The sequence below is a fragment of the Schistocerca serialis genome, chromosome 8, assembly GCF_023864345.2.
Source record: "Schistocerca serialis cubense isolate TAMUIC-IGC-003099 chromosome 8, iqSchSeri2.2, whole genome shotgun sequence".
Lineage (NCBI taxonomy): Eukaryota > Metazoa > Arthropoda > Insecta > Orthoptera > Acrididae > Schistocerca > Schistocerca serialis.
The window spans coordinates 168,291,765-168,315,039 of NC_064645.1; the positions used below are offsets into that span (position 1 = coordinate 168,291,765).

Sequence of the window (23,275 nt, forward strand, 5' to 3'; positions counted from 1 at the left end):
CTCCATCTATGTATGTAACTGCTATGTTCGCCTTAGATTTGCTTTCACTCTCCATGAGAGTGCCGCTGCCGTACACATTAAGGTTTACGGATGCATGCAGTTACTGACCTGTACGAAGATGGCGGGCAAGGCGAGCAGGAAGGATGCGCACCAGATGCCCAGGATGATCTTGCGCGCCTGGCTGATTGTGCAGATGTACTTGGCTCGCATCGGGTGCACGATAGCATAATACCTGCACATAAAACAAACGCAGTTTGATCAGGAAAAACGAGTATGACTGCTTGATCGTTTAGATCTCGACTTTGCCAGTTTCCCTAATACACCGAGGATCGAAAGAAACTGGTACACGTGCCTAATATCGTGTAAGGCATCCAGGAGCACGCAGAAGTGCCGCAACACAACGTGGTATGGACTCGACTAATGTCTGAAGTAGTGCTGGAGGGAACCGACATCCTGCAGCAGAGTCCATAAACGCGTTAGAGCACGTTGCAAGGCATCCAAGATAAGCTCAATAATGTTCATGTCTGGGGAGTTTGGTGGCCAGTGGAAGTGTTTAAACTCAGGAGAGTGTTCCTGCACCCACTCTGTAGCAATTCTGGACATGTGGGGTGTCGCATTGTCCTGTTGGAATTGCCCAAGTCCGTCGGTATACACAATGGACACGAATGGAAGCAGGTGATCATGTCACCTGTCAGAGTCGTATCTAGACGTATCAGGGGCCCCATATCATTCCAATGCACACGCCCCATACCACTATAGTCCGCTGCTGACATACAGAGCCCTTGGATCCATGAGGTTGCCTCCATACCCGTACACGTCCATCCATTCGATACAATTAGAAACGATACTCGTCCGACCAGGCAACATGTTTCTAGTCATCAACAGTCCAATGTCGGTGTTGACGGGCCCAAAGCTTTGTGTCATGCAGTCATCGAGGGTACACGAATGCGTTTTCGGCTCCAAAAGTCCATATCGATTATGTTTCGTTGAATGGTTCTCACCCCGACACTCGTCGATGGCCCAGCATTGACGTGTGCAGCAATTTGCGGTAGGACTACACTTCTGTCTGATGAACGATTCTCTTCAGTTGTCGTTGGCCCCATTCTTGCAGGACCTCTTTCTGGCTGCAGCGATGTCAGAGATTTGATGTTTTACCGGATTCATGATATTCACGGTATATTCGTAAAGTGGTGTTATGGGAAAATTACCACTTCAGCGCTATTTCGGAGGTTCTGTGTCACATTGCTCGTGTTCCAACTATAATGCCACTTTCAAACTCACTTAAATCTAGATAACGTGACGCTGTAGCAGCAGTAACCGATCTAACAGCTGCGCCAGACACTTGTTGTCTTATATAGATGTTTCCAACCGCATTGCCATATTCTGCCTGTTTACATATATCTGTATTTTAATATGCATGCCTGTACCAGTTTTTGGGGTTCACTGTATATAATAAATAATTAAAATGGCAGATTCGCTTCCTCGATGTTTTGAATACAGATATGTCAGTATTTCAGACAACTCTGTCTGAGTTATTACACCAAAATAGGTGGAAGTGCATTGAGATGAGCTCCCGGGAAGTCTGCCGCCCTAACTGTTCATGACCTAGTTATGCTTTCGCTTGAGCACCCATACTACTCTCATTCTGGAGGAGATAGTGGTGGAACACTTTCATGGTACTTCATTTAAAAGACTAAGTGATCTATAATTTGTAGGTATGTTCCAAATCTACCCCTAGGCCTAAATATTTTATTTACTCACACAAGCAGAGCTCCATTCCATGAAGATAAACTTGTTTGTGAAGAGGTCTCTTTCTGGTTTTGAACACGATTCAGTCTTGTAAGGGGAAAAGTTGAAAAAAGCTGCAACAGGTTTGGGGGCAGACGCTTTTTAGAAAACTGCATTGGGTAATTTCCAGGTGGATACAAACAGACCAGAGACGCAGTTGATCACGTGAAATGCTTGTGATAAGCTCGTGATGCAAGTGTGTAACTTTTAGGCGTCAGTAGCGGGTACAAAATGTCCTTATGGCTGAAATAAACTCGGGAGGAATAGAATGGGTAGATATTTCCAAGCAGTTTAAAGGTAGGCCCTTTGTGATTGGCAGAGGTAGTTTCTACAAGATGAAAAGATCGCTCCCATTGGTTTGAAAAAGCCGTGATGTGAAGCACGAAAGGACACAGGTGAGGGACAGTTTTGCTACGAAAGACACAATACGGTAAACTTTGGGGGACTCTCCTCTGAACCAGCGTCCAAGTTATAAAAAGGGGCATCACGCTCTGTACAACGGCAAAAGAGGATTTTTCTGTGAACACTGCGTTCACTTTGGCTGTCATTCAGCTAGAAATTAGCTGAAGAGTCGTTGAGCCCCGATAGCGGAGGAACGAAACAGCCACGTACTTAATCGTTCTCGTGAGAACTGAGAGATCATGGACGTATATATGCTGCACCATCTATGCATGTGTATATCGCCATGTTTTCCAGGCTGGGGATGGGTGCATGTTTTCTCGCCTAATGAGAAACATAGGACAGTTTTAGCTGATAAAATATCAATAAAGATTTTGATTAGCTTTTTATAGGATTTTCAGAGGGCAAGAGCAGCCATGCAGCTGACAGCACATCGCAGCTAAAAGGTAATTGCTGCTGGCAGACACGTAAACTTGTTGGTTCACCAGCTTGCGTCCTGTGCGAACTCTAGCAGCCTTGGGTAATCTTTTGCTCAGCTTGTCACAAAAAGTAACCATCCTCCATAGACTTGTCATCCTAAAAAAAAGCGAATTTAGAACCAGAATTGGATGATTTGTCGTAATATTGGTCAACTTCACGGTGTAGTAGTAAGCATAATAATGCAGAGAACCTTCTATTTAAATTTTATATTGCTGTGTTCAGGGTTAGTTCTGCTAAACAGGACATAATGGGTTGTATTGATAACTGTCCTGTAAGAGTCATGTCACAATCTATGTAAATTTGTGTACTTCTTTGACAATAATTCTGAAATTAAACAACTGTGTACAGCTAAACACCAATGTGCTCTGTCATAGAATAAGGGTCCACTACTAACCCCTGTCATTTATTCTATAGACGCGAAAGCACTCACAGTTTTTTTTTTTTTATTTATTTATTTTTTTTTATGTCTGATGAACGTGAAACGGAGTGGAGTGTCAGAGTCTCGTTAATCACAATCGATTCTTAGACGTTAAACTGTGTACCAATAATTTTCTTCTTTCTGCGTTATTAAGGTGAGCGTAATGTAACTTTGGCTTCAGTGGTTATTGTGAAGAACTTACATCCTCTCACTTGTGAATATAATGTTTTGTTTTTTTTTTTTAGTTTCCAATTTCAGTTGCTTATCATTTCACTTTGTTGCTTAGATACAGACTTAACAATTCGACTGAAGATCGAATAGCCGGCACGGTAGCTCAGCGTGTTCGGCCAGAGCGCTGCTCGCCCTCTGTAATAAAGAAACTCAGTAAAGGACTCAACGATCAACTTGAACGGATGTCTTGTGCCGTCCGCCCAGACCAAACGCAACCAACAATGTCGAACAAAATGAAAAAAAAGCCAATTCAAGGAGAAGTATAACTAAACCTTGTACACTGATAATTGCGAGCAGGAGCTGCTCGTATACTTGTCAAGAAGCACGAGTTCCAAGTTAATTAGAGAAAGGTGAGCCGTTTCGGACGGTGGGCTCTCAATGTTCAGCAGTCAGCGGTACATCATATGATCAATGCTGAAACACATCAAATAAAGTTATGTGGTAAGAAAATGGAATGTGTTTAATTTACACACTGTATGATTTTGTGTCTACTCTCAAACTAAGGAAAATAAAATTGAAAGTCAACTGATACGAATATGGGACTGCTTAAGTTAAACACTGACGGATCTTGAGTTAATTACATTGATCACTGTGCTGAAAGCGCTTTTGGGAGCTGATGCATTTGCGGCAGCGAAAGAAAGTGACTGCGAGAGTGAACTCTGCATAGGTGTTGATACTATTTGCTGACAGCATATTTGACTCTTCATTCATAATACCTTTTACTATGGCTTGAGTTACGGGAGTAGAAAGACTTGTTGTCGGAGCGGATCCAGTTCTATTGTTGTATGACAGCCATTACGGAATTAGTTGCAGAATGACACTGATCAGCCAAAACACTGTGACCCAACAGCCGTTATGTCCACCTGAGGCACGGATAACAGCGGCGACGCGTCGTGGCATGGAAGCCATGGGGCCTCGGTATGTCGCTAGAGGGAGCGAGCGGGCACCGTATCTGGACACGCAAGTCACCTAACTCCTGCAAATTCGCGGGGAGGGGGCGATGAGCTCTGACGCCATGTTCAATCACATCCCAGAGGTAATCGATCGGGTCCAGATCTGGCCAGTTGGGGAGCCAGCACATCATTTCGAACTAGCAATTGTCTTCATCAAACCGCTCCGTCACACTTCTGGCTCTCTGACACGGCGCATTATCTTTTTGAAAAATGCCATTTCTGTCGGAAGAACTCATCGTCATGAAGGGATGTATGTGGTGTGCAACCAGTGTACGATACCCCTTTGCCGTCATAATGCCTTGCACGCGCTCCACTGGAACCATGGGTAGAAAATAAACAATTTTTTCAGCCTTCAGTTGCAAGGTAATTTTTACTCGTTTACCTAGGTTTCGATTCCAGTAATGGAATCCTCTTCAGAACCTATGAATTAAACCACATACGGACATATATTACTAACTGAAATGTATCATCAGTCTAATGATTGAATAATAAAGAAATCGTGATACTTACAAAAAATTAAATTATTTTGAGAGCCAAACACTGGCCATGTCACAGATTAAAAATTAAAACGGTAAAGACGCATAATCATAAGATTATGTCTGTCAAGATTAAAACCATTAAGGCGAACGTAGTCGGAGCTACGCCGGCCAGAAATAAGGATCACATGTGAGCGGCGCGGAAAACTAGGCGTCGCGAGCAGTTTCGCGGCGAGGCTCGGCCGCGGCCAAGCGCATGCGCGAGCGCAAGCGCAGGCGCAGGCGCGAGAGACAAATTGTCTCAAAATTATTTAGAGCACATATACATATAAACAACATGTGACTGAAAGCCGTCCTACAAGTGGACAAACCTATCTATTGGTATGGCAACATTAAACAATTTACCTGAGAACAAATTACAAAGCCAAGGTATAAAGTTTTTTTTTTACATTTAAATATTATAGTAAGAGGGCGAAGCCCCGCTACAGTAACTAAAAAATTAGTGTCGAAACCATGCGTGCTAAGCATTAAATGTCTTTAACATAAAAACGCCTTAGCAACTATGTGTCATTAACAAGCATATTACGAAATACAAAGACTCACATGTACAATCGCACTATAATAAAGGGACAAAGCAGATAGGGAAACAGCATCGGCCATTCGAGGCGGACTGTGGGTCAACTCCACTGGAGTAAAGGTTGAAATCCTTCGAAATAACTTCTATTTTTTAGTTGCAACTGATCATTAAGTAAGTTGTCTCCATCAATAATAAGATGTTTAAAAATTTGCAATTCTTCGAGGGTGTCTAGCCTACATCCCTTGGCTTCATTATGCAAAAGCACTGCGTCTTTTAGAGGCTTGGGAGCATGCGCCTTTTGGACCTGATGTTCAGCAAATGTAGATCCTCGTGTTCCATCACCGCTTTTTGTCGGCAGATGCTCTTTAAACCTAACCGACAGGGCCCTTCCTGTCTGGCCAATGTAATAAGAAGGACATTCAGCACACGTGATTTTATAGACACCTGACAGCGATGATTTATCCGTACCTTTATCCAGAGAATGAACTAAATTCTTTTTGAGGTTGTTGGTGGTAGAGTATGAAACTTTACACCCTAGGTTTTTAATAAACGACCTACCTTATAGGATATGTTACCTATAAAGGGAACTGATATATATTTCGTTGCCTGGTGTTGATTGTGGGTACCTGAACTGGAAAGGGTGGTAGTCTTCTTTCGTGTTTTTTTGTTGAACAACTGTCTCACTATACTGGGATTATATTCATTATTCTGAGCGATGTTTTCGAGGACTTTTAATTCGTTCTGTAAGTTGACTGGCGAAAGCGGAATGGAAAGGGCTCGATGGATACTCGAGTGAAAAAAAGGCCATTTTATGGGCCTGAGGATGGGTGGAATCAGCTGGGATGATGATGTCGGAATAGGTTGCTTTCCGAAAAATTTTGAAATCTATTTTGTTGCCAATAATGGATAGAGTCAGATCGAGATAGTCTAAGGTCCTATCAGCTGTCTGATTTTCTTGCGTGAAATTTATTTTTTCATTGAGGTTATTGAAAGTGGTAAATAACAGTTCTAGCTCTTCATGGGAACCTTCAAACACAAACAGCAAATCATCTACATACCTCGCATAGAATATTATATTATTTGCCAAATCTGGATAATTCCGAAAAAACATCTGCTCCATTGAGTTTATAAAAATATCTGACATGATGCCAGCTAACGGGCTGCCCATAGCTAGACCACAGGGTTGCGAATATATTTTATTATTGTACTTGAGGGTGGTGCGTAACAGAACCACTAGTTCATCGATCTCAGGGGCAGATAATTTTTTTATGGTATCGCAAATTGGTTTCTATAATGTCCATCGTCTGCTCAGCAGGTACATTAGTATATCAATTTTTAATATCAAATGATACGAGTTTTGTGATGTCAGAACAGGCTAAAGTTTTAAGTTTGTAAGCCACGTGTACCGAATTTTTGACGGAAAAGTTTTTTTTTCAAACACAAAATTCTCTTTCAATTTACGGTGTAGGAACCTAGCTAGTTTGTGGTATGCACTTTTGGTACTGTCAACGATCGGACGGATAGGATGGGAAATTTTGTGAACCTTAAATTGGCTTCTCAAAATAGGTGGTTTCGGATTCATGTTTATAAGGCATTTTTTAAAAAACTCGCCGATTAACTTTTTTGTACTGCTAAGAGCCGACCTTATCTCTTTTTGCATCACGGGTGTGGGGTCCACCTCGATTGGCACGCTGCCATTTTCCTAAAAAAACATTTCCGTTTTACGGATGTATTCGCTTTTGTGGGCGATAACTAGGGAATGGCCTTTGTCGGCCTTAGTTATCAGTGCTTCATTATTTTTAAGCTTAAGATTAATGCTCTTCAACGTCTGATGTACAGTAGAAACAGGATTTTGAACAGAGTAATCTTTTTGGACAATTTTACAGGCGTCATAAGCTATTCTTGTTTGCGCATTTTTTGCTATTTTAGAACAATCAAGCCCAACTTCGAGGTAGACAATTAAATTTTGTACACTTTGAGAAGTACATTTAGGTTGTACATTAAACTTGAAACCTTTACATAAAAGCTCGTTCTCAGCTTCGGAGGAACAAATATTAGTCTTATTCACTACGCGTTCGTAAAATTAGGGTTGGGCGGCCGCCCCATTACGTGTGTTATGAACGCCAGAAACCTCAACACAATTTAATAATTTGGCTAGCTTTCTTTCATGTCTAACACTAATTTCGGTTTTACGGTTTGCTAACCATAAACTAATATGTATCCCAAAAGAATCAATTTGAAAGTTAAAGGTAGTCTTAGAAATTTTTGAAAGTTCAAGGTATAGTTCATAAGCTTCTTCATTCAAGCTGTCTTTCTTGGAGTACAACTCAGCACTTCTTTCATTTAAAATCTGGTGTACTATTTCCTTTTAAAACCAGGGGACTTATTACAAACTTTTTTATTAATATAGCCTTTCACAAAATCAGGTACTACATTTGACAGCTTGCATTGCTTAATGAAAGATTTTGCCATACCTGTTTTCATTATTTTATACACTATGTCCACATATCTGCTAGCTGCTTTACTTCCCTCGGCAGGTACAAATTTACAAATCTTTAACATCATGCAGCGCGTCAGCAACCGTATATGTACAGAAAATAAACATTTTTTTCAGCCTTCAGTTGCAAGGTAATTTTTACTCGTTTACCTAGGTTTCGATTCCAGTAATGGAATCTTCTTCAGAACCTATGAATTAAACCACATACGGACATATATTACTCACTGAAATGCATCATCAGTCTAATGATCGAATAATAAAGAAATCGTGATACTTACAAAAAATTAAATTATTTTGAGAGCCAAACACTGGCCATGTCACAGATTAAAAATTAAAACAACAAAGACGCATAATCATAAGATTATGTCTGTCAAGATTAAAACCATTTTGTAAGGCTGAAAAAATTGTTTATTTTCTATACATATACGGTTGCTGACGCGCTGCATGATGTTAAAGATTTGGAACCATGGGTGTTGCCCAGAGCTTAATGGAGCCGCTGTTAGCTTGTCTCCGCCTCACAGTAGAGGTGTCAAGGAGCTGTTCCCATGGAAGACGACGGATTCCCGCCCTCCCATCGACATGATGAAGAAGATATCTGGATTCATCACACCTTGCAAAGCTCTGCCACTGCATCAAAGTCCAGTGCCGATGGTCATGTACCCAATTCAGTCGTAGTTGCCGATGTCGTGGTGTTACCATCGACACGTGCATGCGTCGTCGGTTCCGAGGGCCCATCGTTAGGAGTATTGGGTGCACTTGCACTGTATGTTCAGGCACATTAGTGCGCCCAGCATTAAAATCTGATGGTAGTTACGCCAAAGTACGCCGCCTATCAAGTTTTACCATTCCAGCGAGCGTATGACGTCCTACTTCTCTAATGTGGGGTGGCCGTCCAACTCCACGACGTCTGGAAGTGGTTTCAACTTGGTTTCGATAAGTGCTGAAGACACTCACCACAGCTCTCTCCAACAACTGGAAAGTTGTGCAGTTTCCAAAATGCTCGGTTCGAGCCTCCGGGCAATCACAGTCTGCCCTTATTCAAACTCAGTTAGATCGCGAGCCTTCCCCATTCTAAACATAGGCAAAGGTGGACAGTCCTGAAAGCTTAAATCCATTTAACGATGCTCTTAATTAAGGGGAAAAACTTCTTTGTGTAGCACATTAGCATTTAACTTAACATTCACGTAACATTCATTACAACTTTAAACTTTCAAGTTTAATATTCATTGAAGCAAATCGCAATTTAAATTTCTCTCCCTTTATTTTTCTGTTGCCACATAAAAAGTGGCGACGTTGTACAGAACTGTCTGGAAGACTTTTGGGGGAAAATTTGTATTTCACAACTTGTACAGAGTGTCATCTCTGTTTTGTAAATTTTGTTTCATGCTTGCTGTCGAGTTGCGTGTACTCGTGGTAGCTCATTAGCCTGTTCCACCACAAACGGACACTTGACTAAACAACTGTTTGCTGTACAGGCAAGATTAGGGAAGTGTCTTTGACTGTAGATTTCTGTATTAGTCTTCTAACACACAAACTCTTTAACAAAAAATGTTCAAATGTGTGTGAAATCTTATGGGACTTAACTGCTAAGGTCATCAGTTCCTAATCTTACACACTACTTAACCTAAATTATCCTAAGGACAAACACTTACACCCATGCCCGAGGGAGGACTCGAACATCCGCCGGGACCAGTCGCACAGTCCAGGACTGCAGCGCCCTAGACCGCTTGGCTACAAACTCTTTAACAAGAATACGTAATATATTGTATGTATTTTCTAATAGTTAGTGATTTGTAGATACATTATAGTGCTATTTTCTTTTCGTTAGGCTTTAGGACATAACGGGTGCAGTTACAAATGTGTATCACGCTTCTTTTCAGCAAAGAGAGAGGCATTTACACTGACAATCTGTATTAGGATTTTTTAAAACCTTCTTTGCAATTTATCTTCCTTCCGTTTGTGTTAAAGACGCCTTTTAAATGCTCGTTGCACTACGAAATTTTCCCTCCTACCTCATATTTCATTAATGTTAGTAGGATCGCGTTGTTTTTCTTTCATGGGGAAATTTCATGCAAAAAAGGTATAGCTTCAGGGTACGGATTCTGGAGTCATAATTTGATAAGCACTTAGTTTAAATCATAGCATGTGGTATCGGCTTTCGTTGTAATGCAAGAGTTGATATTAGGGTATCGTTTGACACCAAAGCTTTTCAGTATTTATGCTGAGAAAATTAAGAAAAAGAATTAGAAAAAACAAGCGCCATAGTGGTAGGAGGACAAAGGACAACGGCAAGTGTACAGATGATCAAGGAGTGTTGGATGTATCACCAAGAAATACAATTTCGAATGAAGGAAACATATTGGCTGGGACATATTTTGCAAAGAAGTGTCGCTCGATGCCTATGTTAATCTTACCGATGATACTGCCACTAAATCGGAGTTACTGAGCTTTGTTTTCCAAAATTCCTCCCCCATACAAGACGAAGTAAAAATTACCCAATTCGAATCAAGAACAGTTGCTAACATGACTAGCTTCATCCTAGGTGTAGTAAAGCAGCTCTGGTGACCAAATAAAGGTTAGTCTTCCGGACCAGACAGTATACGAAAGTGCCGTAGCAAAAGACTGGAATCTTGCACAGGTCACACTAATACTTAAGAATGGAAGTAGGAGTAATTAAATGTATTACAAACCCATAGAACTGATATCGATGTGCAGCAGGATCATGGAACATATGCTGTGTTCGAACCACTGAAGACGGAAATGGCGATGGTTTGGTGTCAGTGGTACGCACGCTACAGCGGTACGGTCGTTGTGTCACTGTGTGCCAACTGCTATTGATACTGCTGCTGCAGATGCACTACGATTCACCAGAGCCATACGTCAACACGATAGTCTTCCCTCTCGGTACTGTCACGTGGCCGTTCAGAGCCCGGTTTTCTTGATACTGTACATTTTCTTGACCATCGCTGCCAGCAATCATGTACAGTGGCTACATCCGTACCCAGCCCTTCTGCAGTAACGCAGAAGGAACATCCAGTTTCTCGTAGACTTATAATAAAACCTCGATCAAATTCGGTGAGGTGTTCATAATGACGTCTTCGTCGACCAAAAGGAATTCTTCACTATCATCAACTCATCACGTCCAGATTGAAACCAACACTTGTCACAGCTCCAGCATATATTTATAGAAAACTTGATCTGCATCCTCACACTGGCACTATTAGTGTGAAATGTGAGTAGGCAACATCTTTCAGATGTAGAAACACGCTTACGAACTTTCGTTTATGTCGCACGACTCCTTCTCTATGGTGTTATTTTTTCCGTCAGAGTAGCTAATCCACAGCCTCTACATTCATTGTAAACGACTTTCTACATCTACATAGTTAGTCCACAAGCCACAGTACGGTGAGTGGTGGAGACCCTGTACCGCTACTTGTCAGTTACTTTTCTGTCCCACTCGCCAATAGAAATTTGGACATTTGTGGTAAGGTCTTATGCGGCCAAATTGCTGACGTCATCGCTCCCTAACCTACACTCTACTTAAACCAACATAAACTAATTTACGCTATGGACAACATACACACCCGTGCCCAAGGGAGGATTCGAACCTCCGACGGGGGATCCGCACGGACCGTGATAAGGCGCCTGAGACCGCGCGGCTACCCCGCCCGGCTCCCAAATAGAGCGAGGGAAAAAGGACGGCCTTTTTGCCTTCCTCGAGCCCTAATTTCTTGAACATTATCGTCGTAGTTCAAATGCAAATGGCTCTGAGCACTATGGGACTCAACTGCTGAGGTCATTAGTCCCCTAGAACTTAGAACTAGTTAAACGTAACTAACCTAAGGACATCACAAACATCCATGCCCGAGGCAGGATTCGAACCTGCGACCGTAGAGGTCTTGCGATTCCAGACTGCAGCGCCTTTAACCGCACGGCCACTTCGGCCGGCCTATCGTCGTAGTCCTTACGCCCATTTTATGTTGGCGACAGTAGAGTCGTTCGGTAGTCAGCTTCAATCGCCAGTTCTGTAAACTTTCTCAGTAGTGAAACTTCCTGGCAGTAGCGTTTCTCGAAAATAACGTCGCCTTGCCTCCAGGGATTCCCACCTGTATTCCCGAATCACCTCTGTAATATTTGCGTGTTCTTGGAACCAAACGGTAACAGATCTAGCACCTAGCCTCTGAACTGCTTGAATGTCTTGCTTTAATCGGACCTGGTGCGTATCCCAAACACTCGAACAGTACTCAAAGATAGTTCACACATGTTCCTTATAAGCAGTCTCCTCTACAGATGAACCACACTTTCCTATGATTCTCCCAATAAACCGAAGTCGACCATCCGCCTTCCATACCACAGTTCTCATATGCTCGTTCTATTTCATATCGCTTTTCAACGTTAAGTCGAGCAGGACACTAGTAATATTGTAACCGAACATCAAAGTTTATTCCTTCTACTCAATCACATTAACCTACATTTTTCGACATTTAGAGCTATCTCTCATTCATAACACCAACTTTGCAATTTCGTCTAAGTCGTATCTCCCTTCAGTCACTCAACCTCGTCACCTTAACGAACCCCACGACACGATCAGCCAACAACAGCAAATTACTGCCCATTGTGTCCTCCAAACTATTTATGTATATAGAGAACAACAGCGGTCCTATCAAACATCCCTGGGGCACTGTTGACGAAACTCTTGACTCTGATGAACATTCGCCGTCGACGACAAGATACTGGGTTCTATTACATAAGAAGTCTTCGTGCCACTCCCATATGTGTGAACTTATTCCATATGCTCCTACCTTCGTTAACTGCCTGCTATGGGGCACAGTGTCAAATACTTTCCGGAAATCTAGAAATATGGATTCTCCGTGTCGCCCTTCATCCATATCATGCGAGGAAAGGTCAAGCTGAGTTTCGCACGAGAGATACTTCCTACAACCATGCTGACTCGTACGCAGAAGCTTCCCAGCGCAAAGAAAGTTTATTATTTTCGAACTGAGAATATGTCGAAGGATTATGCAGCAAGCCTAAGTTATCGATATGGGTCTGTAACTTTGCGGATCTGTTCTTCTACCCTCCTTATAAAATGGAATCATGTTACAACACTCTACCGACCACCTTCGAACAGATGTGCAGAACTATTGACGTATATGTCTAACGTCGATCAGTTGTAGAATTTTGAAACACGTATTATGTTCGAGTATAACGATTTTTCTGGGGACTAGAAATCTACTCTGTAGGGATCAGCATGGGTTTCGAAAAAGACGATCGTGTGAAACCCAGCTCGCGCTATTCGTCCACGAGACTCTGAGGGCCTTACACACGGGTTCCCAGGGAGTGCCGTGTTTCTTAGCTTCCTCAAGGCATTCGATACAGCCCCCACAGTCGTTTAATGAACAAAGAAAGAGCATATGGACTATCAGACCAATTGTGTGATTGGATTGAAGAGTTCCTAGATAACAGAACGCAGCATATCATTTTCAATGGAGAGAAGTCTTCCGAAGAAAGAGTGATTTCAGGTGCGCCGCAGGGGAGTGTCGTAGGACCGTTACTATTCACAATTTACATAAATGACCTTGTGGATAACATCGGAAGTTCACTGAGGCTTTTTGCGGATGATGCTGTAGTATATCGAAAGGTTGTAACAATGGAAAATTGTACTGAAATGCAGGAGGATCTGCAACGAATTGACGCATGGTGCAGGGAATGGCAATTGGATCTCAGTGTGGACAAGTGTAATGTGCTGCGAATACATAGAAAGAAAGATCCTTTCTCATTTAGCTACAATATAACAGGTCAGCAACTGGAAGCAGTTAATCCCCTAAATTATCTGGGAGTAGGCATTAGGAGTTATTTAAAATGGAATGATCATAAAAAGTTGATCGTCGGTAAAGCAGATGCCAGACTGAGATTCATTGGAAGAATCCTAAGGAAATGCAATCCTAAAACAAAGGAAGTAGGTTGCAGTACACTTGTTCGCCCACTGCTTGAATATTGCTCAACAGGGTGGGACCCGTACAAGATAGGGTTGATAGAAGAGATAGAGAAGATCCAACTGAGAGCAGCGCGCTTCGTTACAGGATCCTTTAGAAATGGGGAAAGCGTTACGGAGATGATAGATAAACTCCAGTGGAAGACTCTGCAGGAGAGACGCTCAGTAGCTCGGTACTGGCTTTTTTTGAAGTTTCGAGTACATACCTTCACCGAGGAGTCAAGCAGTATATTGCTGCCTCCTACGTATATCTCGCGAAGAGACCATGAGGATAAAATCAGAGAGATTAGAGCCCACACAGAGGCATACTGGCAATCTTTCTTTCCACGAACAATACGAGACTGGAATAGAAGGGAGAACGGATACAGGTACTAAAAGTACCCTCCGCCACACACCGTCAGGTGGCTTGCGGAGTATGGATGTAGGTGTAGATATAGATGAATATTGCTGTCGGGTACTAAACCACACAGATAGTGTTCCTCTTGTAATCTAGAAGCCTCTTTCTGCGTCTGTACTATAATCGCCGTTCTCTCACCCACGAAAAATCAATTGCCTCGCATATTCTTTGCGTCCAGATAGCGCCCACTCCCCATACAGCTTCTTGGCGTACCAGCTTGCAAAAGACGTCCCAGTTTTGGGACTTCACCAATTCATTGCTTCGAAGTGCTACTCAGGCAACCTACAAACAACATGGACGGTCCTGCTTGCAGTGCACACAGCGTCTGCAAGAGAACTCCGGGCGAGCGTCCTCTGCCGGCAGTGGAATGTTGTAGATATGGTGCCCAACCCCCCGCAGTCCAAGCCTCGACTGTGCTACCCAGCCCGCTTGCTGCTCAGTGTGAGACCCCGGCTTGAATGCTGATCAGCCCCCGAGTCCCTGATCCCATTTCACGCTGCCCCATTAACGCCTGGAGCGGCCCCAGCAATCCTACAAACGCCGGCGACTCGGCTCCCTCTCCTAGCAATACAGCGAGAGCAGCGCCAACGAGACCAGCTGAGCGAGACAGGAAACAAGACGAGCCGCAGATTATAAATTCATGGCCCTGGAATTACGAGGAATCGGAAGTGGTGTAGAGAAAATAAGAAGTAGGAGACCTATGGGTAAAAGAGCCTCTAAGAATGTGAAAGGGGTGTTTATAAAAAAATGTGTAGGAAGTACTGGCAAAGAAGGGAGTGGAGAAAGAGACATAAAAAATGTGTGGGACGTACTGGCAAGGAAGGCAGTGGAAAAAGAGACAATAAGAGAGTGGAGGAGATGTACCGTTGATATCTCAGTTGTGTGGGAGTGGAAAATGAAAGGATAGATTGTTTCCAGCAAACAAGTGATGTGAAACAGGGCTGTGCACTGTCACCTCTCGTCTTCATTCGGGTCTTGGATGAGATAATGGCTAAGTGACAGAAGAAACTGGAGAAGACAAAATGAAAGCAATGGTCTCTGCGGATGACTTGATGATCTGGGGAAACAGGGAGGAGGAGGTTCAGGAACAGCTGTGTGCTTGGGAAGAAATTGTGGGACTGTATGCAATGAAACGTAATGTAAATAAATTAGAGATCCTGGTTGCAACTACAAAGAATGATAGACCTACTAGCAGAATAAGGATTAGAGGTGAGCAGCTCAAGAATGTGGAAAATGCCAAGTATTTTGGAAGTGTTATAGAGTGTAATGGAGGAAATAAGAAAGAGATCAGTGAACGTGGCTGACAGGCAGAAGCATTCCTGTGAAGTGTTAGGAGCTTGGTGTGGTGTCACCGACAGACACCACACTTGCTAGGTGGTAGCCTTTAAATCGGCCGCGGTCCGTTAGTATACGTCGGACCCGCGTGTCGCCACTATCAGTGATTGCAGACCGAGCGCCGCCACACGCCAGGTCTAGTCTAGAGAGACTCCCTAGCACTCGCCCCAGTTGTACAGCCGACTTTGCTAGCTATGGTTCACTGTCAACATACGCTCTCATTTGAAGAGACGACACTTTAGCATAGCCTTCAGCTATGTCATTTGCTACGACCTAGCAAGGGGCCATATTCAGTTACTATAATTACTTCAAGAATGCATTCTGAACAGATAATATTGTGAATCATGTACCGTCAAGAGCGACGTTCATCATTAATGGATTAAAGTTAAGTATCAAACTAATTACGTCCGCTTTCTGAATTCTCATGTTCCAGACCTCACGTCAGTATAGTTCTTCCCTCCTCACGCCAGCCTGCGTGAGCTAAAACGCTTGCATTTTGGCCTCCACTTGTAACACGGTGTTGGCTCTTCTGCTAACACAAAACTTGGTTTGACACAAAGATGTCCCACCAAAAAGCAAATGTGCATTATATATATTTTACTACATCCCAATATCGATCCAAGCATTTGAAACTTGGGGAATGAGGGAAAGAGATGTAAGCAGAGTGCAGACATGTGATATGAAGTTCCTCAGAAGTAGGATAGGAGTAACAAGCAGAGGTAGGCTGAGAAATAAAAGGGTGAGGGAAATAGTGAAAGAGGAATCCTTGAGCAGTAGGAAGGAAACATCGAGGGTAAGATAACATGGGTGAACCGTGTGGCTCGATCAGCGATATTCCTGCCGCCGGTATGGGTCATCTTTCCGGTGATTGCGCGTGGTGGCGCCAACTACCGGGCCGATCGCGTAGCGAGGGGTAAGCTCTAGCAAGTAGCGAGGATTTTGTTTTGGGGCGCCTAGCAGTAACGTCGTTTGCCAAGTCTGGCGCACAGTACAGGTGCCGTGCGAGGCGGCAGGAAGAGCACATTTAAAAGGGGGCTGTTTACCCAGGTGACGGCGCCGTAGAAAAATATCGCCGGCATGGATGCAGTCATGTTACTGGAAAGCCGTTGGTGTATTTCGCTTGCTATGTCTCCTGGCATCGGGAACTGCTGCGCCTGGCTTCGACGAACAAGCAAGAGGGCAAGGGCACTGCTTGTGCTGTAAATTGTGGCCGGAATCGACTACAGGGTTCTGTGCTGTTGACTTCATTTTCTCGGCCGGCCGTTGCTATTACTGCTGAATCTTTCCTCGAATGTGTTCTATTTCAACTTGCTTAGTACGCAGTGTTCTAGAGAAAGCTCTATGTGATATGATGGTTAACATTTACTAGGGCCTGGAGTGCTGATACATTCTGTTTGTAGGTTGCTACTGTCAGTGTTTAACCGTCACTGATAACAGTTTGGCTGGTCCTTGTCTAAGTGCCGCCTGGTTATTACATTTATATCACACGACGGAGTTAAGCTGGCCAATTGCTGTAGATATTCAGGGATAAAATTTTCCCTGCGTGTGTTTCGCCGTGAATTGCAATAACATTACTGTTACGTTTCTATCTGAAGTAATAGTGTGTCTGAGAGACACGTGCCTAATTCTAAATGAGTAGTTTCATAAATTCTTACGAGTTACCGAGGGGCCAGTTGTTATTGTGTGCTTAAATAGGTTGAAACTGATTCTATTAATGAAAGCACAAAAATTCTTTCAATGACTGTATGTGGATATTGTAATTAATTCTGACTCAATCACAAATTTAAGTGTGACTATTTGCTGTAAATCACTTTTTGTTTTGCGTCGGAGGTGGTGGGGGGGTGGGGGGAGGGGAGGAGGAGCTAACTCGTTCGATATACCGTTCGCCTGCACGCATTTTGATCTCGTTTTATCGGGACTTCTGCTATTTGTCTTGATAGCGGGTGCGGGGTCCCGGGTTGTGTCCTGATTCTGCTGTTGTGTATTTTCCGCCCCCTTTTCCCGCACGTGCCGGCTAACCGTGTATCTAGTTCGCTCGCGGCTTAATGTATAATTAGCTTTATGCACATAAGATAATAGATTTGTACTGCTTAGCTGATGTTAATTAGTAGGTTGATTAATTCTACAGATGGTATGCAGTTATGAATTTTGTTTCTAGTTACTTAAGGCAGATGTCAGTCTGCTGCAGGTACGCACTAGTTCTGAGATTTTTCGTGCCTATTCGTGAGCGTTTCTGCTCCCGTTTAGGGGTCCATGCTGAGCCTGTATTGGAAACAGCTGAGTGAGCGGGCGTCCGCTTCTGGGTGTAGGTTTGTATAGCCCCACGTGGTTGCTTGGTCACATGAAATTTTATATTTTATATCTTATATTGTAGGGTGCCTGCCATTTAAGTAACGTGGTTGTGTGCCTTGGTATCTGACTTGTTGATGCCTGTACTCTGAATTACTTTGGTAATACCAACCACTGCAGTAACCAAAGACTACATTTTCTCGTTAAATATTAGTAAATTGTTCTTCAGGTTGATCATAGTTTCTGAGTAAATAATTTTTAACTCATAAGTGCCGTCATTTATGGATGTTTAAATTTTGAAGGAACTTGCTCTAATCTAAATGGTAAATTTAAAGATGTGTGGTAATTTTAAAAATGTGTTGATGGTTTTATTTGTTATTTGTCTTGTTTAAATGTGCCAAATAAATGTTCAGTGCAACTGTCGATGGCGATTGCCTGATGTGTCACTTGGTTCAGTCCAACCACCCCACAGCCTACTGTGCTGAGTTTGTGTAGTTGTGTAAAAGGTTGAATTCCATGCTGTGTTGACACATCAATGGGTACTTAATGAGAATGGGAAACGAAAGGATTCCCAAGAATTACACAGATAATGGAATGCGAAAGAAGCGACCAAGAGGAAGACCAAGGTTGAATGGCTCGCAGCACTATGGGACTTAACTTCTGAGGTCATCAGTCCCTTAGAACTTAGAACTACTTAAACTTAACTAACCTAAGGACATCACACACATCCATGCCTGAGGCAGATTCGAACCTGCGACAGTGGCGGTGGCGCGGTTCCAGACACTGTAGCGCCTAGAACCACTCGGCCACCTACACCCCCCCCCCCCACCAAGACCAAGGGATAGATGGCTGAAAGCCGTGGAGAAGTGTGTTGAAAAAAGGGGAGAAGAGTGGAGCAGAGTCAACACAGAATGATGAGAGGGAAACAGGACTACACGGAGAGACATATATTCCAAACACACCCAGCATGGGGCTGGAAACTCTTCAAGATGATAATGAAAGGGGTGTTGAGAGCGAAAATTAATCAGATAGAATCAGGAAAGAGATTCGCGAAGTGTTTTGTCTGGAGGGTAGCAATATGTGGCAGCGAATCATGGGCTCACAAAAAGAAACAGAAATGTGTAGAAGTTATCAGCTGTGTTTGAGGAGAAAAATGCTGAAGGGAAATGGACAATCTGACGAAGAATAGGAGTGTAAGGAACACAAATGTAAATTAAGATAATGAGGAAAACGTGTTGGTTGGAATATATATTATGAAGAAACTTTCTGCAACGATGCGTCACTAACGTTGACATATGAGGAAATACACGAGTACATATACGCTAAAGTAGCTTTTACTGTGTGAGATATAACTGCACCAAATTTTGCGCACATTATCATTAATTACTGCATGTAACCTGGATATTTTTTCATTCTTTTGTCAAATAGTTTGATCGGGACGTTACTGATTACATTTAGAACACACACTATCACATGTAAGATATTCTCGAAGGTAACATAATTTACCACTTTCAAAAGCAGTGGATTATGCTTAGTAATTAGATAAACAAATTTGTGACCAGATTTTTAATATCATTCTTAGAACTCTCGCAACATTTTTTAAAATTTATGTGTGTGATACGCAGCAAATTTTATTTCTCATCAATTTAAATAAAGTTGACGTTTTGCACTTTGACAAATTTTCTACCATAGAAAGCTGTATTAGGTGTTTACAAAGTATGTACCAAATTTCACCTTTTCATCTGCAATGGCTCAGCAGGAAATGTTCCTTACACAACGAAAAATAAAATTTGCAGGAAATGCAATACAATATTTTCATTAGCATTTATACCAGAAACAGGTATCTTAATGTTCGTCATGAACATGCCAGAAACAAGTATCTTAATATTAGTCATAACCATAAATTTGCTCTTTTTGATATTCATGTAGCTCTTTTCTTCTAGTCTGATCTTTTTTTTCTGGCGTACCCTTTTGGCAATATCCGTCAATGACAACTTCAGAACTATCAGTACTCACATCGTCAATATTTTTTAATATCTCTTCAGTGAAGCAATACGCATCAGATCCTAGTCTCATAAGGGTTCTGATTTTTCCAGTGTTACCACCATTGCACCCCAGACAAACAACATATTCGTACGAAGAAATTTTAACAATTGCAGATGAGTAAAATGTTACCTCTGGGCGCCTACTCTAAGTGAGGTTATTAAACCTTTAGTTTTGGTTTTGTGTTCCACGGTGTGTGCATTTCTTTAAAATCGTATTAATCGCACTGTAAATGTTCTCACAGGCTCATATACTCTAGTGATTCTAATAACATACATCAAACATTTGTCACTGTTTCTGTAACCTTAGCTGATTGACTTCCAAATACGTCTCAGCAAATAATGTCTTTAATCTAGAAATTTGGTGGTGAACAACCAGAAGAGACAACACGGATTAGTCACTTGAGGAATCCATAATAGCATTAATAAAGCGTCGTTCGGGATAACTGCAGGATGACAATTCAACACTTTATCCAAGACAGATCTCAAAGAATGTATTAGATGTAACAGCGCAGTTGTTCTGGCGTGGTGCCCATGTCGGTTGGACGACCGACGCGGGTGCTTTTGCCGACAGCGCGATATCGCCTGTACAGTTGTTCAGGTGTGGTGCCCATATCTGTTGGAGGACCGACGCGAGTGCTATTGCGTCCAGCGCGATATCGCCCGCACAGCTGTTCAGGTGTGGTGCCCATGTCGGTTGGACGACAGGCGCGGATGCTTTTGCCAACAGCGCGATATCCCCCACGCAGTTGTTCTGGCGTAGTGACCATGTCGGTTGGACGACCGACGCGGGTGTTTTTTCCGACAGCGCGATATCGCCTGCGCAGTTGTTCAGGCCTGGTGCCCATGTCGGTTGGACGACCGACGCGGGTGCTTTTGCCGACTGTGCGATATCGCCTGCCTGGTTGTTCAGGTTTTTTGGCCATGTCGGTTGGACGACCGACGCGGTTGCTTTTGCCAACAGCGCGATATCGCCAGCGCGGTTGTTCAAGTTGGGGGCCAATGTCGGTTGGACGACCGACGCGGGTGCTTTGCCGACGGCGCGATATCGCCTGCGCGGTTGTTCAGATCTGGTGCCCATGTCGGTTGGACGACCGACGGGGGCTCTTTTGCCGACGGCGCGATATCGCCTGCGCCGTTGTTCAGGTCTGGTGCCCATTACGGTTGGACGACCGACGCGGGTGCTTTGCCGACGGCACGATATCGCCGGCGCGATTGTTCAGGTCTGGTGGCCATGTCGGTTGGACGACCGACGCGGGTGCTTATGCCGACGGCGCGATATCGCCTGCACAGTTTTTCAGGTCTGGTGGCCAATTCCGTTGGACGACCGACGCGGGTGCTTTTGCCGACGGCGCGATTCTTCAGGTCTGGTGCCCTTGTCGGTTGGATGACCGACGCGCGTCCTTTTGCCGACAGCGCGAGATCGCCTGCGCTGTTGTTCAGGTCTGGTGGCCATGTCGGTTGGACGACCGACGCACGTGCTCTTGCCGACAGAGTGATATCGCCTGCGCGGTTTTTCTGGTCTGGGGCCCATGTCGGTTGGACGACCGATGCTGGGTGCTCTTGCCGACAGCGCGATATCGCCTGCACAGTTGTTTAGGTCTGGGGCCCATGTCGGTTGGACGACCGATGCGTGTGAATATGCAGACAGCGCGATATCGCCTGCAGAATTGTTCAGGTCTGTTGCCCATGCCAGTTGTACGACCGACGCGGGTACTCTTGCCGACACGGCGATATCGCCTGCACAGTTGTTCAGGTCTGGTGCCCATGCCGGATGGACGACCGACGCGGGTGCTTTTGCCGACAGCGCGATATCGCCTGCACACTTGTTCAGGTCTGGTGCCCATGCCGGTTGGACGACCGACGCGGGTGCTTTTGCCGACAGCGCGATATCGCCTGCACACTTGTTCAGGTCTGGTGCCCATGCCGGTTGGACGACCGACGCGGGTGCTTTTGCCGACAGCGCGATAACGCCTACACAGTTGTTCTGGTCTTCGGCCCATGCCGGTTGGACGACCGACACGGGTGCTTTTTCCGACAGCCCGATATCGCCTGCACAGTTGTTCAAGTCTGGGGCCCATACTGGTTATTCGACCGACGCGGGTGCTCTTGCCGACAGCCCGATATCGCCTCCACAGTTGTTCAGGTCTGGTGCCCATGCCGGATGGACGACCGACGCGGGTGCTTTTGCCGACAGCGCGATATCGCCTGCACACTTGTTCAGGTCTGGTGCCCATGCCGGTTGGACGACCGACGCGGGTGCTATTGCCGACAGCGCGATATCGCCTGCACACTTGTTCAGGTCTGGTGCCCATGCCGGTTGGGCGACCGACGCGGGTGCTTTTGTTGATAGTGCGATATCGCCTGCACAGTTGTTCAGGTCTGGGGCCCATCCCGGTTGGACGACCGACGCAGGTGCTTTTGCCGACAGCGCGATATCGCCTGCACAATTTTTCAGGTCTGGTGCACATGTCGGTTGGACGACCGACGCGGGTGCTTTTGCTGACAGCGCGATATCGCCTGCACAGATGTTCAGGTCTGGTGGCCATTTCGATTGGGCGACCGACGCGGGTGCTTTTGTTGATAGTGCGATATCGCCTGCACAGTTGTTCAGGTCTGGGCCCATCCCGGTTGGACGACCGACGCGGGTGCTTTTGCCGACAGCCCGATATCTCCTGCACAGTTGTTCAGGTCTGGTGCCCATGCCGAATGGACGACCGACACGGGTGCTTTTGCCGACAGCGCGATGTCGCCTGATAGTTGTTCTGGTCTGGGGCCCATGCCGGTTTGACGACCGACGCGGGTGCTTTTGCCGACAGCGCGTTTCGCCTGCACAGTTGTTCAGGTCTGGGGCCTATGCCGGTTGGACGACCGACGCGAGTGTTTATGCCGACAGCCCGATATCGCCTGCACAGTTGTTCAGGTCTGGTGCCCATCCCGGTTGGACGACCGACGCGGGTGCTTTTGCCGACGGCGCGGTATTGCCTGCACAGTTGTTCAGGTCCGGTGCACATACCAGTTGGACGACCGACGCGGGTGCTTTTGCCGACGGCGCGGTATCGCCTGCACTGTTGTTCAGGTCTGGTGCCCATAGCGATTGGACGACCGACGCGGGTGCTTTTGCCGACAGCGCGGTATCGCCTGCACAGTTGTTCAGGTCCGGTGCCCATACCGGCTGGACGACCGACGCGGATGCTTTTGCCGACTACGCGATATGGCCTGCACAGTTGTTGAGGTCTGGTGCCCATACCGGTTGGACGACCGACGCGTGTGCTTTTGCGGACGGCGCGGTATCGCCTGCACAGTTGTTCAGGTCCAGTGCCCATACCAGTTGGACGACCGACGCGGGTGCTTTTGCCGACGGCGCGGTACCGCCTGCACTGTTGTTCAGGTCTGGT

The 23,275-nt window shown here is 44.8% G+C and overlaps 1 protein-coding gene across 1 annotated transcript in view; it reads right to left on the reverse strand.

Moving 5' to 3' along the window:
• The window catches only part of LOC126416651 (somatostatin receptor type 4-like), a 366,521-nt gene that overhangs the window by 265,306 nt on the left and 77,940 nt on the right, over positions 1-23,275 (reverse strand). The window contains exon 2 of the mRNA XM_050084447.1: positions 109-232. Within this exon, the coding sequence (XP_049940404.1) occupies positions 109-232 (124 nt within the window). The remainder of the gene's footprint in view (positions 1-108; positions 233-23,275) is intronic.